The 17,050-nt window shown below is 42.5% G+C and overlaps 1 protein-coding gene across 2 annotated transcripts; it reads left to right on the top strand.

Moving 5' to 3' along the window:
* The first annotated feature begins 9,254 nt into the window (after positions 1-9,254).
* On the top strand, positions 9,255-17,024 carry scrn2 (secernin 2). Of its 2 annotated transcripts, none has more exons than XM_070827460.1 (9): positions 9,255-9,275; positions 9,924-10,086; positions 10,918-11,099; positions 11,601-11,800; positions 13,189-13,404; positions 13,567-13,732; positions 14,622-14,802; positions 16,001-16,157; positions 16,633-17,024. In XM_070827460.1, the coding sequence occupies exons 2-8, from the start codon at positions 9,925-9,927 to the stop codon at positions 16,151-16,153; spliced, it is 1,260 nt and encodes a 419-aa protein (XP_070683561.1). In that variant the 5' UTR covers positions 9,255-9,275; position 9,924; the 3' UTR covers positions 16,154-16,157; positions 16,633-17,024. The 2 variants fall into 2 exon arrangements, with proteins under 2 accessions (XP_070683561.1, XP_070683560.1); XM_070827459.1 differs by lacking the exon at positions 9,255-9,275 and adding an exon at positions 9,534-9,620.
* The last annotated feature ends 26 nt before the right edge of the window (positions 17,025-17,050 follow it).

Here is a 17,050-nt window from a genome sequence, read left to right as displayed (position 1 = left end):
CAAACTTAAGAGCTTGTGTCATATGCCAGAGTTATGGCAACGCACCAGTCAAGATCAGCTTCCACACACTGCACAGCGTTGGTGCAGTGAGCGCAGCCTGTGAATCAGACAGTTTAGACCTGGAAATCCTTTGATTGTGGACACTCCTGAGATGTGGTTTGGCCCAGGCTACAACACAGGCACACAAACAGACACCAGTTCTGGATCTGTCTTTAACGTTCAGAGAAACGGTACACCATATTAGTATGAACTGAGTTTAATACGACGACTAAACTCCTACAAAAGGCTTAGGTCGAGTTTCTCCCAGCTTGTAATATGACAGGGTGTAATGGACTGCAGTGGCTTTGAATGTGCGTCACACATTTAATAGTTTTTAACATCATCTTCCTTTGAGGCCTTTTTCTTTTATTTTGTCTCCTGGCTGAGTTAATTCCTTTCCTGTCACAGCATGTTAGTGGAGCAGCTTCAAATCAACTGACAAACACAGACCACAGACAGGCCGGCGGGAAGTGACTTCCTTCCCCCTCAGCTCCTCTTTCTCCGAAGCAGCACTTTACAAATGCTGAGTTTGAACTGATCATATGACAGGCGGTGATCTAATGGGACCACTGGGTGATGACCTATTGACAAAGTCTTGATTTTGATAGTTTTACACACACCTTAAAGTCATACAGAGTGAATGGGCGAATCAGAAAATTCATTTTCCACGAGCTCATTACTGACCAGCGACGGTGCCAGACTTCTGCTTAGATTTCAGCACATTCTAGAATAACTGCACGGACTTCCACACATTAAAACGTGATTTGAACAAAATTAGTTTCAGACGCATGTCAAACTTAATCAAATCTTAATTAGTATAATGTCTCAGTATCTCATGTCTGTCAGTATAATATGCTTGTACATATAAAGGAGATCAGACCACACACCTCGTCTAAATGTTGTTTACCGACGTCTTAAAATAGTCAAGCATATTTCCTCATGAATACAATGCAGCACAATCAGAGAGAGACTGCTTAATGACATTTAATTACAGTGCAATTTCAAGTAGGGGCTTACAAATTCTCCTAATGATTTAACTGTGTTTAGATAGCTTGTTTGACAGTTTTTATGTCTGTTACTGCGTACATATCTTTCTGTATAAGAATTTATGCCGTGTGTACATGAAAATACTGTATTATTATTAAATGTCTGTGGTTCTTTAAACACTGTGTTTCCTGAAGTAGTGACATTTACTCTTGTCATCGATCCAGAGAAATTCCTGTGAAGTAACATCTATTAATAGGACAGCAGCACCTTTGACCTTCAGCTGTAAACACTGCTGCTCTCGTCAGAGCTAACCCGTCCGTCTACACAGGTTACTTCTCACAGAAAACGCTCCAAATGTGCTCAGGTGATCAGTGCACTGTTTTGGCACTCAGAATAGAAAAGCTCTGTGCATGCTCTATACGGTTTTATACTGAGAGGAAATTACACACGGCGTGTGCTTACACAAGTCAAACTGCAGTTTTGAAACATGCTGCCAATTTTTTGAAAACTTAACAAATACCAGTACAAAGTTTTGCCAAGGATTCATTTCTTACTTTCCTCTGGGGTTTTGCATTCCACTTGAGCTGTTGCTCCACCATATACTTTTGTGTGTGTTTCTCTTGCTGTAAGCTAACCTGGGAACCAGATAAATCATGTTTTATTATCTCTAGTCTAGCATATGTGCCTGGCTCCCTAACCGCTCAGACTAACTTCCAGCCAGCCTGAATGTTTAATAAGGCCAGTGTGTGTGTGTGTGTGTGTGTGTGTGTAATATGGAGACACAGCATTAGAGGACCAGACTGGTGAAAAGCGTGACCCATCAGAAAAAATAATTTACTAACTATAAATTATATAATAATAATATAAAATTATAATAATATAAAATCCTATGACATGTGGTGGAAACAGCCAGCAAGTGGACGTGCAAGTTCTTTCTGTTTCTGAGATAAAGAGGAACTTTTACGCTCATTTGTTAAGAGAAAGAGCTCACCACGTTTTCTTTTCTGCTAAGAGTTACATGAGAGGATTGACACCACTTTCATTCGAAGAGCAGAAACACCTAGCCTGTCCAAAATCAGCAAAGTCTTTCTACAGATCAACACGTTACGTCTTGTTTGTTTAATCCATACAAAAAAATGTAAAAACAATGATGGTGGGATGCCACTGCAGCAAGCCAAGAGATAGCTCAGCACATAATCCCCACGATGTGTCATTTTTACACTTCTGGTTTTTGTCTAGATTAAGCGAGGAAGGTTACCCTCATGGGCGCAGACATGTGAAAGGTCCTCCATCTTTCCTACGTAAGAGCAAGAGCCAAACAAACATTTTTTGTTTGTGTGTCTTTTTGGTCCGTTTGAGTCTCTGTGTGGTCGTTTCACATCTCTATTTGATGATCGCGAGTCTCTGTGGTCGTTTCGTTTGATTGTCTTCCCAACAAGAAATGTTAACAATCCCTTCAAACAGAGGCTCTGGTTCAGGAAGCGGCCCATGCCTGCTACCACTCTTTTTGATTTGAAGTTGAGATGACCGGCTTTTGGTAGCTTCATACGTCACATGCAGACATGAGAGTGGCATCCATCTTTCATAAAGAAAGCAAATAAACGTCTTTCCAGAAATGTAAATTCATTGAATGGCAATAAATAAATGAGGAATAGTTCAAGCCTTTTTATTGCTGGGGGTATTTGTCTGTGCCCTACACACCCTAAACATACGGTATCATTGCTTGTTAGTATCTATTGTATTTTTAATTACAGTGATTAGTCAGGAACACGTTTTTGAGCTTTGGCTTTGGCTCCCCTGAAAGTCAAAATCGTGAGACATTCGTCTGAATTCTCGGGTTCAGAGTTTGTGTGTGATTCTATTTCTGTTTGTAGCACAACTTGGGATTTTCCTTGAAGGACATCTGTTTTTTGGTACAAGATTCTCACCATATCACGGAAGCTCTGATTCTGATTCACTGGCCTTTGGCTGGTTTGACTTGCCACTAGTCCCACGGGAACCACACCAGTGTCCCAGACAAATCCTCCTGCCAACACACCAGCCTCCAGAGAACTAGGCCGGCTAAAGCCTCACTTCCCCTCCAGAGGCAGGAGAAATCCAAACAAAGTAAACAGTAAGCACCTAGTAGCCAACTTCCTTATCCTTGTTAATTATTCAAAATCCCGGAGGAGAGACCGGCCCACAGTTGTCTTCTGAGCCACTTTTTTTTTTCTCATACAGGCACTCACTCACCACAACGCCCCCCCTCTCCCCCTGCCTCCCCTTTCAACTTCAAACCCAGTCATTTCTGCAAGCTGCGCTTTGATTGTACCAAACACCTGTATTTTTCGAGGAGAGACTTCCTCGTGAGCCCCCGCCTCCCATCTTTGATTGTTAAACAGCAGTGGCGCCGTCATTACTGTCTGTGCGACTGATGCCGCCCAGCTTCCCCTCCCATCTTCTGCCTCTGCCTTTTAACCAGAACTTTAATTGCTCAGAGAACATTGAGATTGCTTTATTTTATCTAATTTTCAAAACCCCTCTTTTTGAATGCGTGAAGGGCCGTAAAACATGAAATGTGACTTTCTTGATTCATCAGATGCACTGACGAGATAATCACAGATTTCCTAACAGCTCTAAATAGACCACTCAACCCCAAGAAATGTCCTCAGATTTGTTAAAAGATGTGGGAACCTTGAAAACTCAAACCATGAAGTTGCTGGTAGCCAGGTGGACACAGACAATCTTTTTTTCAATTTTTGTAGCTCAGGAGTAATCCTCTAGGAAGACAGACAGACAGACAGACACTTACACACACACACACACACCTTTGCAGAAGTAATACTATACTTTATTAGACGGCCTCTCCTGCCATCCTGTCTCCCCCCTTCAGATTAATATCCTCTGGGCTTCTCACCAGCTGTTTCCGTCTCTTAACACCCATCATCTTCCTCTGGCCGGCCCTCCGCTTCTCATGGCAGGGCTTACAAACTGGGCCGCAACGCCTGCGTGGCTCTAGGAGAGGTCCTTGGCTTAGCACTGAGTGTGTGTCTTTGTGTGTTTGTGTATCAGCCAGTATGTCTAGAGCTCTTGTCCACGCAGTTGAAGATATATCACAGTGCTGAGACAGTGTTGATAAGTTGATGGAATCTTTGAACTGGTGTGGTTTTAAACCATCTTATTTACACCCACTGACACAGACATAATTTTATATACTGTCATTTTGCTGCCCTGGAACTGATGTTAAATTTAGCTAAATATAACATTTTTACAGGACAAACAACAGTCGAAGAATCCATGAATAATCTTGTTTTTGGCTCGACTTGATCAAATTTATTTTCTAAATCATTTTAAAATACTTCATCATTCAACGTAAAGAGTTTGTTGTCACTGTGATCTGACGTATTGGTGCATTTACAAGGTTTGTTTTTCCCTTTAGTGTCACTGTCTGTACTTGTTTCTGTGCCCAAGTGTGTGTTGTGTGTACGTACTGTATACGAGAGCAGATCCTCTCTTGGGTGTGTCTGCCTTTGGCTCAGGTGGATGTTTACTTCTCATGGTGGTTTTACTGTTTGTGTGTAAGGGCAGACAGGATGTGCGATGCTTGTCAGCACGCTCCAGGAGATGAAAGGCCGGAGAGGGTGTGGAAGTAGCCGAGTGCCGTTCAGGTAACAGGTTGTCTTCTTAGAAATCTTTCAAGAATTCAGTCCTGTTGCCCTCAGCATTCCCAGTGAGCCATGAGTGAACGCCACTCACCGCCGAGCTGCTTTACAAAATAACTCAACACCTCCTACAAATCAGGGCATCACTGAACACCGATATATCCAGGTGCTCAATCTAAAAAACACAACCATTAGTTCAACATTTGGAGGCTGGCGCTCCCTGTTCCCCATGCACTCAGGTGTGCGTGTCAGCTTCTATTGGACGCCTGCCATAAAACCGATTGCATCACCAAAACTTGACAGATTTAGAGTCAGTTTTAAAAAAGGGGCCAACTGACATGTGGCAGTTCAAATCAAAAATCCAGTCAAAATCATCCAGAAAACCAGAACTCTGCCAAATGACCCCGCCAAACCATATACATTGCTTTTAAAGTATCAGTAGTAGTAACAGTATTGCTATTATTGCCAAATCTATTATAATATCTACAAAGTAACACCATAAAAGTAATCCACAAAAAGTTTTAGTATCATCCCCAGCCACACCCATTCTTTAATTCAATTTCCACCTCCCATTCTTTTGTATATTCCCTCCTGTATTTTACCCACTTAGCATGTTTCTCCTTGTTAACTTATTTGCTTTGCTAACTAGCAGAGGTGGGAATGAAAGGTGGGCGCTGGGTTGAGAGCATTAACACACTGTGTGTGTGGATGTGTCCCACGTCTATTCGTGTATGTGCTGAATCATCTGCAGTAACTTTGATAGGATTTGTGTATATATAAAAATTATTTAAACTAAAATATGGATTTTTATTTAGATAGATATTTCTGATCTACTCAAGCGTACAAAAATATTCAACTCACAGCAACAGGATGCCCAATTCTGCAGGAAAACTACGGACCTGGCAAACCTGAGAATGATGTCAGTCACTGCAATGCAGTTGGGCAGGTTTATGTTATTAGACTTCCAAACACTTACAGAAACAACATCCATTACAACCGATTGTTAGCACAGGCGAGGTTACTAGTTTAGTAAAAGGACTTGTGTTTGCAGAATGTTCCAACATTAAAAGATAAGCAGACTGAATGTGTTTTATTATTCAGTCTGACACCTTCATGTTAGCTTTTCTTCTGTTTGGGGCCGTCTGACCAATCAGTATTCGTTCATTTATTCATTCTATGCTTCATTTAAGCTTTATCTTTAGCAGTTACAGAGAGCAGTTAACTTAAAGCTGAATTTTGAATGAATTTTTTAGATACGCATGAGACTGGAAACACAGAATGGGCACATAATCATCTTATAAAGTTGATATGACCTTTTTATTCTTTTAGAGGACATAGAGCAAGATATTTGGAGTCATGTTTCTGGACGTGTCAGTCCAGTATTCGCTCTGTTTCCATCCTCTGTTTCACTCGTTCTCCATCATTCCAGGGTGAAATCCTGGAGTGATGAGTGGATTTATCAGCCAATGGATGTGCGTGTGTCCAAGGCTACAGCCTGTCCGTCCTTGGGAGCTGGATCTCTCCTTCACTGTGGTGCTCCCAGAGGTTTCTCTTTTCCCACTGGGTTTTTTGAGTTTTTCCTTCCCGAAGAAGGAGGGTCATAAAGGGCAGGTGATGCCTCGGACTGATCCATCGGACCGATCCATTGGCCTCATCGACTGCTGGACTCTTTATTAGATTGTTTGTTCACTTACACTTGTTTATTTCAGTGAACTTTGTAAAGCACTATGAGACACCCTGTTGTGATATTGGGCTATACAAAATAAATTGAATTGAATTGAATTGAATTTATTGGAATAGTAAAGTTGTGAACCATAAAATCCAATGGAGTTCAAGCTGAGTGGAACTGCACAGTTGGGTTAATAAACGTGTGTGGTTTCATCCCCCCGGGCAACACCTTTCACATTACATGTAGTTGTCTGATCCATTGTTGATTTAGAAATGTTGATTGGTGCAGCTATAATGTTCATCGTGGCCTTTTAATGGTTTTTAAAAATACTAAATGTATCTTTCCAGTAACAGACACAGTTTTCACTGGAAGGCTTTTCTACCACAGCTGATCATTCAGAGTAACAGGGACACCGCTTGTGGCAAGACATGCTGCAGTTAAATTTGTTACATTTATTTTTCCTTATTGGGGTAGAGACAGAAATCAGAAAGAGACAAACATCTCCAGGAAACCTGGACAAATGAAAACAAAAGGCTCTGCAACATACCACTATATGTTTTCTCATAGTCCATTTGGGGTGATTCGACCATTTCAAATCACACCAGGATGAAGTGGATATTAGTTTTGATCAATGAAACGAGCATGTGTAAAGCACTGGGAAGTGTTTGTGTGTGTGTGTGTGTGTATGTGTGTGTGTGTGTGTGTGTGTGTGTGTGTGTGGAAAGAGCCTACAGCCTACAGAAAGGAAGTATCAGTGACATAATTCAATGAAACACCAGTGATGGGAGATTCCCACTTGTTAACCCATTGACACACAGGGATTTGCCCTGCTTTAATTATACTGATCAGCCAACAAGCTATGCAGGGTATTGGTAAAATGCAGAAGTGAAATAAAATAACAAAAAAGAGAGATGACTCGTGATTTTTGAGGCAACTGACTTCACTCATTTTTTAAGTTTTGAACTTACTAAACTAAATTGCTAACCTATAATTCATTGTTTTTCTTTAGAAAAACATGAATCTTTGTGTATTTCAAAAATTGTTGAGAGAACTCATTAAGGTGAACTATGGTTAATGATTTAATATTTTCAGTTGCAACCATTTAATTTGCAAAAACCCAAATATGACTAATTGGGTTTACAGCTCTTTGTAAATGTTTATTTTTAGTGATAGATTGTTCTGAATTATTATTATTATTATTACTATGACTCCCTGTGATACAGGCCATCAGTGTATCTTGCACTGTATCAGCTTTACTTCATGTAACCTTGTTCCTGGTTTAGAGAATAAAAAAAAAAAAAGTATATCCTTCCTTGCTGCAAACTTGGCGGCTGCCAAATAGTGACAGGTTCATTAACTCAAATGTAGTGTAATGTGATTGTACTGAAGATAGCAACTTTAAGCAGGAAAGATCTGGTCATTCTCTGGAATCTGTCTTGGTTCAGTTCGACACACTGGTGCTTGGCTCTCTTTGGACAGGGGTGAAGTGAACTCCACCTACACTCCCGGAGAAAAAGAACATTCAAAATAAGAAGAACAGGGCAGAAATCAGGAATCCAATCTCCAAATAAGAAGATGATTTATTTATGATGAGACAAAGAAAAGTTTCCTCTGGGCTTGTTCTTTCATAATACACAACACTTGTGTTTCTCAGGAGGTTTATTTGACAGCTAGTTAATTGTGTCATCCAAAACATACAATCAGCTTATATAACTTCATAGATTTAACAGTAAACTTTTATTCCATTGCTACCAACTACAATGACTACTAAGGGCTTTACTAATAATGGCTAACTATTTTTACTAATGCTTTGTAGATCCCCTATACCCATTAATAATAAGTGCATTTCAGTTGCCAGGTTCTGAAAAATCTGTTTATCTTGTGTTTATCCTTTTTTCATTAACCAGAAAGACTATTTAACTAAGTTAAGGCTAATAATAAACTAATCCTTCATAAGGTACAAACAAATGTGTATGTGATGGAGTTTATGAACGAATGAATCGGAAGCAAAGCAATACAGACTAAGATCTTGTGACTTTTAGCCTCTGGTATGAGTCAAGCTCCTAAAACGTGTCCCATAATGCAACTCCATACAATCATACAATCAAAATAGCCCCGATGACATCATCGTTTGGAACTTGAACTGTGTAAAATCAGCTCTGTTGTTTCTAATATCAATGTAAACTCTGTTACAAGTGAAAGTCCTGATATCTAAATCGTACTTAGGTAAGAGTAGAAAAGCATTAGCTTCAGAATATACTTAAAGTGCTCATTATGCATAAAAGGGCCATTTCGTAATGATATATGTTGTGTTTTTGGATGATGGTTATTTATGCATTAATGGGTTCATTATTTTAATGTTGCAGCTGGTACAAGTGGAACTCACTTTACTCACTGCTGTGTAGTTGAACCTATAATATTACATCATCAGTCATTCCCTGATCTGTAGTGGAGTAGAAGACAAAAGGACCATAAAGGGAAATAGTCCACTAAAGTACCAGTCCCTCTGTAGAAGTGTGCTCTCTCCCCACCACACACTGCACTTTGTTAAGCTCATCAGTTTGAGTCGCAGACATGAACTCATAAGTTGAAGTGAAGCTGGTAATCACCAACAAATACTTTGCGTGTAATTACAGTTTTATACTCTCTTATTTTACGGATGGTGAAGGGGGTTAGAGAATGAGCCCATCTCTGCGTATGGTGCTTTCAGGGTGCATCACGGAGGGGCTCCCGTGGACATCGTGGGTGTGCAGCCCTGACAGAGCAGCACCAGCAGGCCTGCTCCCAGGTGTGGACCTGCGGACGGGGAGCTGAGCTCGTGGCCAGACGAGACGAGACCTTTAAGTACATACCTTTGGATTGCTCGGTCACGTGACTCCGTGTCTACAACCTGCCTCCCAGCAGCCGGCTGTCCGCTCTCTCCATTGAAAAAAAAAAAGGTAAAGCTTTCCTACAGCAGCACTCACAGACCGTAGCTGTAGTTTTCACCGTGGTAGCCCTGAAAGTCACCCCTTCCCTCAGCCCCCTGCGAAAGGCGGAATGACACGGAGCGACAGGCGCGTCGCTGCTCCGGAAAGAGACGGGGAGAGAGCTCCGGCTCGGCCGGGCCTTCGTCTCCGTCTCAAACCCTGACCACTGACCGAAGTCCGCCACGGGGCTACATCTGCGATCGGCGCACTTTTGGCAACGTTATTTCCGCATCGAAAGCCATTCATGGGCGCAAAATGCCAGACGAGGGCGATAATAGAGCAACGTGGCGGTGGGATTTGTGAAGATTAGTATCAGTTAAGTGTTGTGCACAAGACTGCCTCCTAATCCCGCTGTGCCAGGGATGGGCAGCGCACCGGCTGACTCCGACTTTCTGCTAAAAGCTGGGTGGGGAGCGGAGGGAGACTGTTCCTCTGCACTCCACACATACACATTATGGTCAGGAGGGTGTGTTCGGATGTCAAACACACTGTCACACTCTTGTTTACATGAGGTAGTTACTCGGGGCTTATTCTGCACCACTTTTAATTCCTCCCTTCGGACCCAGCCAGACTTCCTCACCCTTCCTCACCCATCTGTGCGCTGTGTCTTTGTTGCAGGATGGCAGAGGCTCCCACGTCATGTGACTGTTTTGTTTCCTTGCCCCCCGGTTCTCGCGATGATCATGTGATTTTTGGGAAGAACTCAGACCGGCCCCGGGACGAGGTGCAGGAGGTGGCCTACTACCCCGCAGAGTCTCACCCTCCAGGCTCCATGCTGGAGGTAAAGCCCCAGACTCCCACAGTTCCCCCCCCTTACAGCCCCACATCTCCACTGCAGCTGACTGACAACAGGCTTCATTCTTCAGTTGACTGATATTCTGCATGATTCTGCAGAAAATGAATCAAGAATAAAAAAAAAGATTTGTGCTCATACCAGAAATACCAATATGACCCAGCCTGGGACGGTAAATTATTTAGGCCCGAATGGGGACTTGGAGCATTCTTTCCTGTGAATGTTTAAAGGAAAGAAGGTGAACGTTTAACTATTTCTCTCGGTCATGCAGTTTGGGTTTTACTGTGGCATACCTGTCGCTGAGATTTCTGCCTCCACTTTAACGTAGCAGAGGTGAATGATATCATGTTTATGGCACTGTGAGAATAAAAAAAAATTAAATGAATGAAATCAGCAGTAATTTGTCCTTTCAGAAACAGTCGCTCAGGGTTACATGCACACAGGTTGCAGAGAACTAAATTCTACACAAGAAATAGCCCCTTCACAAACTGTTGACTCTTCACTTTGATTACTGTACACAGTGAACAGAACTAACATATCTTAGAAGGGCCACTTTTGTGTGATGGTATTGCTGCATAGATGTATTAGAGTGCAGGATACAGACGTGTTAAGCAGGAACTGATAAGACAAATGACAAATGTTCACCTGCGAGTGTCTGGATGTGGAAAAAACCCTCTCTGGCTTTGAACTGACTGGCTTTCAGTGTTCAGCTTTAGATATCCTGGGGCTTACTGCAGCTTTTGTGTGTCAGTGTGTCAGCTTTGCACACTGTACATGTAACTCCTTAATGTCTCTCACTTGCTCTTTTTTTGTCTGCAGTGCACATACATCGAGATCCCCCAGGTGGAGCAGACTCATGGTGTTGTCCTCAGCAAGCCGGCCTGGATGTGGGGGGCCGAAATGGGAGCCAATGACCAGGGAGTGTGTATTGGGAATGAGGCTGTCTGGACTCGAGAGCCCGTTGCCCCCGGAGAGGCACTGCTCGGCATGGACCTTGTCCGGTGAGCTCTGAAATCCTTTTGAAACTGTATTCCTAAAAAGATTACAAGCATAATAAACAGCTTATCTGATTTTGGTTTTGGTAATAAAAAAGTTCATCTTCAGGGCTGATGGGAGCAATATTGCGTCCTAATTAAATACAGTTTTGATATTGTCTATTCAGTGGAAGTATTAGATTAATCCTCTCAGGCTTTGATCAGAAGGGTGTGTAGACTGACACAAACATGTCATGACAGGCGTAGTAAATTGTGTCGAAGCGCAGCACTTACACAAGCACTTCCTCTAAAACACATGGCAGCGGATTGTGTCAACAGCACCAACAAACTCATGATAAGTTAAAGTCTTCATGATAAGTTAATAAGGCTGGTCAAACTGCAATTTAATATTTAGATAAAGTAGATAAAATATGAGAAAATGAAAGAACATTTGCCGATAATTGATAAATAACTTATTAACTACACAACTCAGACTGTATGTAACCCAGCGTGACTTTCATTCATCAGACTGGGGCTGGAGCGAGGTGACAGTGCCTGGGCGGCGCTGGCAGTGATCACCGGCCTCCTGGAGCAGCATGGCCAGGGCGGGCAGTGCAGGGAGGAACCTGAGCCCTTCAGCTACCACAACACCTTCCTCCTCGCGGACCGCTACGAGGCCTGGGTCCTCGAGACCGCTGGAAGGCTGTGGGTGGCACAGAAGGTCACAGGTAAGGGCCGAGGGTCCTGCATGTATAGTCTAGACTCAGTGGGTGCTAAACTGTCATTTGTAATGTGTCTCTACCAACTTGTGCATGAAAAACTGAGAATCCTAGGTTAACTGTAAGTAATGAGGTCCAATCCTAATACAGTGAGTAGGCAGACTGTCAGTTGCTTGATATTTGTTCTGTGTATGCAGCATCATCACTTGCTGTCAAGTCAACTTTATATATGTTTACAAAGCCCTAAATGATACAGTGATCAAAGAAGCCTTTACAGCACATGAGATATCAGCATGTGATAATGCAATAGGGGCCAAATGTGTAGAATAAACAAATACAGCAAAAAAAAGATTTACAGTGTGTAAAAATGGAATTATAATATACAACCCAAATCTAGAAAGCACAGAGAATACAAAATAACAGCATACTGATGTACTGACAGCTGAAATACTGACTGAGACAGCTCAATGATTCAAGCAAATGCTTGTTCGGTATTTTGTCGCAAATTTCAATAAGATTAGGCCCCTAGAGCAGCAAATATGTCTGAATCCAAGGCTGGAAAAAGTCCCTGTAAAGGCACTATTCACTCCTACCAACAGTGCCCAGCTCTTTGAGGAAATATCTGAGCTCTGTTTGAAACCACTCCCTAACCACTACCACTACCACTATAGTGCACTGCCTTCACTTCACAGGGCCACAATTCTTAATGTGTAGTTGATCCACTATGTAGTGTCCTCACAAACTCCACAATAGACCAAAAAAAGTAGAGTGCATGGCATGTCGTCAGTTTTGCATGTAAACCAAAGTTTGAGACAAATGAAAATGTGTGATCAGGGATCACCTACGTCAGTCATGGCAACACCTCTTGAAGTTGCTGAGGTACTGCAGTATGGACCACCTGTGCCATCCCTAACGCTGCACAGCTGATGAGCATGGCTGAAAGCTTCTACAAGACTAAACCAGACTAAAGTTATGCAATTAGTGCTTTAGCTGTGAATCAACACTAATCCACACATGAGAGATGAAAATCCACTGGAACTACTTAAACGTGTACGTGACTCATATTACTCTTTAATGTGGGAGGTTGATAACAAAGTAAATAATTCAGAACTCTGTGTTCATTGTTCACTCTTCAACATGAGACCACAGCTTACAGAGACGTGTCAGAGAATCCTGAAACTGTGGTGAGGAGATGCTCATTCATGGTTCATTTTGTCAAATGGAGATAAAACATGCCAGCTGTAATATAGCACAAACCAGCGTGCACCACATAAGCAGCATGTTTGTGGCTAATGGGCGGACACTCTGAAACAGGAGGCTTGCATCTGCTTTTATAAGGTGAGACTGTGGTTTTGACAAGGTGTCCTCTCATGCTAACAGTCACCTTCTGTCCTCAGAGGGCGTGAAGAACATCTCCAACCAGCTGACCATTGGCACGGAGCTCTCTGCAGAGCACCCGGAGCTGCGGAGCGTGGCACAGGCACAGGGCTGGTGGGACGGTGAAGGAGAGTTCAACTTCTCTGAAGTGTTCAGCCCTGAGAACCCGCCTGCCAGGATGGAGCTGGCCAAACAGCGCTACAGGGGAGGCACAGAGCTACTCCAGCAGCACAATGGTGAGGGTGGTCCACTCCTACACCTCCCAGAATGCCTCTGGACATCACCCTGAGAACACGCCTGCCCATGTTGCAGTCATACTTGGAGACGACACTAGTGTCACAAGATGTAATGTGAATCTACTGTAACACTCATATATTGTGTTGCTGCTCTGGTCTCAGGCTCAGTGACGGCAGAGGTGATGATGTCCATCCTGAGAGACAAGCCCAGTGGCATCTGCATGGATTCTGGAGGTTTCTGCACCACAGGCAGCATGGTGTCTGTCCTGCCCAGAGACACCAGCCTGCCCTGCATCCACTTCTTCACTGCCACCCCAGACCCGTCCAGGTTTGACACCAACTAGTCTAGCTAACTAGTCATAGCCAGACCTCCCACTTGGTTTCTGGACAAAGTTCTGGCTGAACCCATCATCGTTGTGGTATAGAGGAAAAAACACTGTGGCTCGTTAGTTTTTCTTTAAACCACATCACAGCCGTCTTGGGCAGTGCTGACCCAAGGATACAGCAATGGTACCCTTTCAAAATAGTGTTAGGGGGGACTTTTTTTTTGGTGGAACATTTCCACATGGGGAGACGAGTCCTGGCAACAGTAAAAGACTATGAGATATGATTTTTACTGAGAGGTGCCCTGGAGGTGAAGCCTACCAATACTTCTCGACCAACATTAATAAATAAATAATAAATTAGTAATATCCAAAAAATTATTAGGAAATAATATCCCTGTAAAATAAAGCATTACTTATATATGTTTTAAATGATGCAAAACCCATCCTCAGGATGCCTCAGGAAAGATGCGATCATGTCCTAAATGTCATGTCCTAAACTGGACTCACTCCTAGTGTGTGGCAGCTTAGCTTCTGTTTTTATTTATTTTTTTCTTTAGTGTTCTGTTTTACTGCAGCTTCATGGCATCAGGAGCATGTTAGCGTAAGCAGCAACTGCTACACTGAATAGACAGCGAGAGGTGAGGAAAATAAAAATGGCTTATACACTGATTGATAGGGTGTAGAAAAATGTATTTCAGTTAAATTTAATTTTATTTAAATGCATACATGTTGAAGGTGAAGTGTTGGGGCCCCAGTATTCTTCCCCCCTAATCTTTGCTCTGCCTGCACCTCCTCCACTTTGGGTCAATGGGAGTTTCTGAGTCTGCATGTCTCTCTTTCCTGTTCCTTTCCCTGTCAACCCCCCCCCCCCCACTTCTTGTACCCCGGTAGGTCTATATTCAAGCCTTTTATCTTCTCGGACTGTTCCGTCCCAGTGCTGAGGGTGGTCTCCCCACAGTTCGGCCCAGATGACCCGGTCAGGAAGCAGCCTCGCTTTCAGAGCCATGTGGACCGCAGACATGACCTATACAAGGCCCACCAGGTGGCGCTCAACAACATGGAGACCAACCCGGTGGGCACTGATGGACATCCAAGGTCAACAACAGCCCTGTACAGATCCTGGCAGAGCTGGAAGTTGACGTTCATTGCAGACATGCTTCCAAAGCAGAATCACTTTGATTGAGAGATGATCTTGGTCAGTTTTTGTGCAGCACAGGACTGACAAGGTTTTTGAAGCTTCCTTCTGCATCACATGCATTTTGCTTTCTATCAGTGATGTTGGATTGGGAGCAGTATTTCGAAGTCACATTTTTGTTATTTTGATGGATGTATGCGTAATCTGTCATCAGTCACTGTCAACAGTGAAGTGCACTGAGTTTTTGTAAAATACATTTCATTTATTCACACGATGCTTCTATATTAACCATATAACCCAGAAGGTACGTCAGCTTCATCAGATATACTGACCTGCCTCACGTGCTACATTCAGGAGCAGTAAGAGATCAAGATCAAGAGTTTTTTTTACAATACACTCTGGGAATCCGTTTATAGTACGCATTGATAGTTATCAGACTGTAGCATTGAGTTAGTACACAGCTGTTGCCTCTGTGTGTGTGTGTGTGTGTGTGTGTGTGTGTGTGTGTGTGTGTGTGTGTGTGTGTGTGTGTGTGTGTGAGCAGCTGCAGTATGTAGAAACCCAGATTAGCCTGTAGAGGAAATGAAGGTGTGTGATAGCAGGTGTGCAAGTACTGTCATTAAGTGTGCGCCTGCTGCCACAGACGTCTGGCCGAATTAGACTTTTAGACTTCCAAAAGGCAGAGAGTGGGATCTATATTCCTGTAAATTCGCATAATATTACAGAAATAGGGCTTTTTGTCACAATTTTGTTTATTGAAATTTTCAGGGCAGACATGGATCAGTAGTTCAGTTTCTAGTATTCAATAGCTATTTCTAGACAGGTAAATATATATAGGTAAGTACCTCTGTAGATATAAGATATAGTAATATTGGTAATTCAAATTAGGTAAAAAAAAAATACATAAAATAATAGTAATTAAAAAATAGAAATGAAAGTAAAGATAAAGATAAATTGAAACAAAATAGAAAGATGGTAATAGTGATACTAAAATTTAAGCAAAAATGAATGAATTGAAAATAAATCTAAATGCTATCTACAGTCTTGAGCAGGTTTGAACATAGAATATGTTAGTGCTATCTGACCCAGGTGTTGGTGTTGTTTTGACATCTCTGCCTTTTTCTCTCTGCATCAGGATGAGGCTTTAGCAATCTACGACATTCTGAGGGATCTGGAGTCGCAGTGTCTGAGCGAGATTTCAGCCCTGCTGAGCGGAGAGATACCAGGAGACGACCTGGGAGACTTGTTTTTTGACTGTGTGGATGCAGAGATTAAGTTCTACCAGTGAGGAGGTGGGAGGCTTCTGGAGCTGTGTAGCTTGGTGTATTGTGTGCATGAATTTGTTCAAGTTTCCTTTTGTTCAGGGAAAACTTGCTGAGAATCACCAACCCTGAGTGGGTGATTAAAGTAATACTGTAATACGGCTGAAATCTGAAAACAGAGACAGATCTGCAAAATGAATTACTGAATGTAATTTTAACAGACATCCAGTGTGTTTTTGGTATAAACCAGCAATTCTGACAATGTTCCTGAAGAGTAAAGCACTTAAAACAGGCACAAGGTAGTGCCAGCTGTTCTACAGTTAGACATTAAGACCAAACGGACAAATCCAGCATGTGAACTTCAAATTTGTGCTTCTAATACCAAGTTTCTGAGGTCACTTCCTCCATGCATATATAGAAAAATGTCCCTGTGTGGAAGTGTGCCTGTGACTGTAAGCTAAATGAGCACAAAACCTGAGTTGTGTTTAACTGTCCTCTGTTGCAGCGCCTTCAGGTGGACATCCCCAGCGCTCGCACGGTTGCAGGAGAAGGCTGAGAAGGACTGATAAAAACTCTGTGTTCCTCGTCTGATGGGCCTCTGCCTCACTCACACCACATATCCCTGACACCATTCCATTAACACAGACTAAATGTCTAAACTGCATATGTGATTGGAGCATATTTATCATCTGTATCATCCAGGGAGCAATGGCTGCACCTCATTAGTGAGCATAATGATGTAGACTACCCAGACGCCTATGTAGAGCCGTGTGAAGTTGCAAAAATACTGTGAGTGTGGCAATTGTTTAACATTTTATTTGTTTTTTGAAGTGAATGGGTTGTCATTTGATGGCTGCCTGTAGGGAAAGATCTAATAAAGTATGTGTATAGTCTTTCCTCAGTGTGTTGTGAGCTCACTTAAA

This window comes from Pempheris klunzingeri, chromosome 3 (genome assembly GCF_042242105.1).
Source record: "Pempheris klunzingeri isolate RE-2024b chromosome 3, fPemKlu1.hap1, whole genome shotgun sequence".
NCBI lineage: Eukaryota > Metazoa > Chordata > Actinopteri > Acropomatiformes > Pempheridae > Pempheris > Pempheris klunzingeri.
This window is presented reverse-complemented; position numbering and strand designations above follow the sequence as displayed.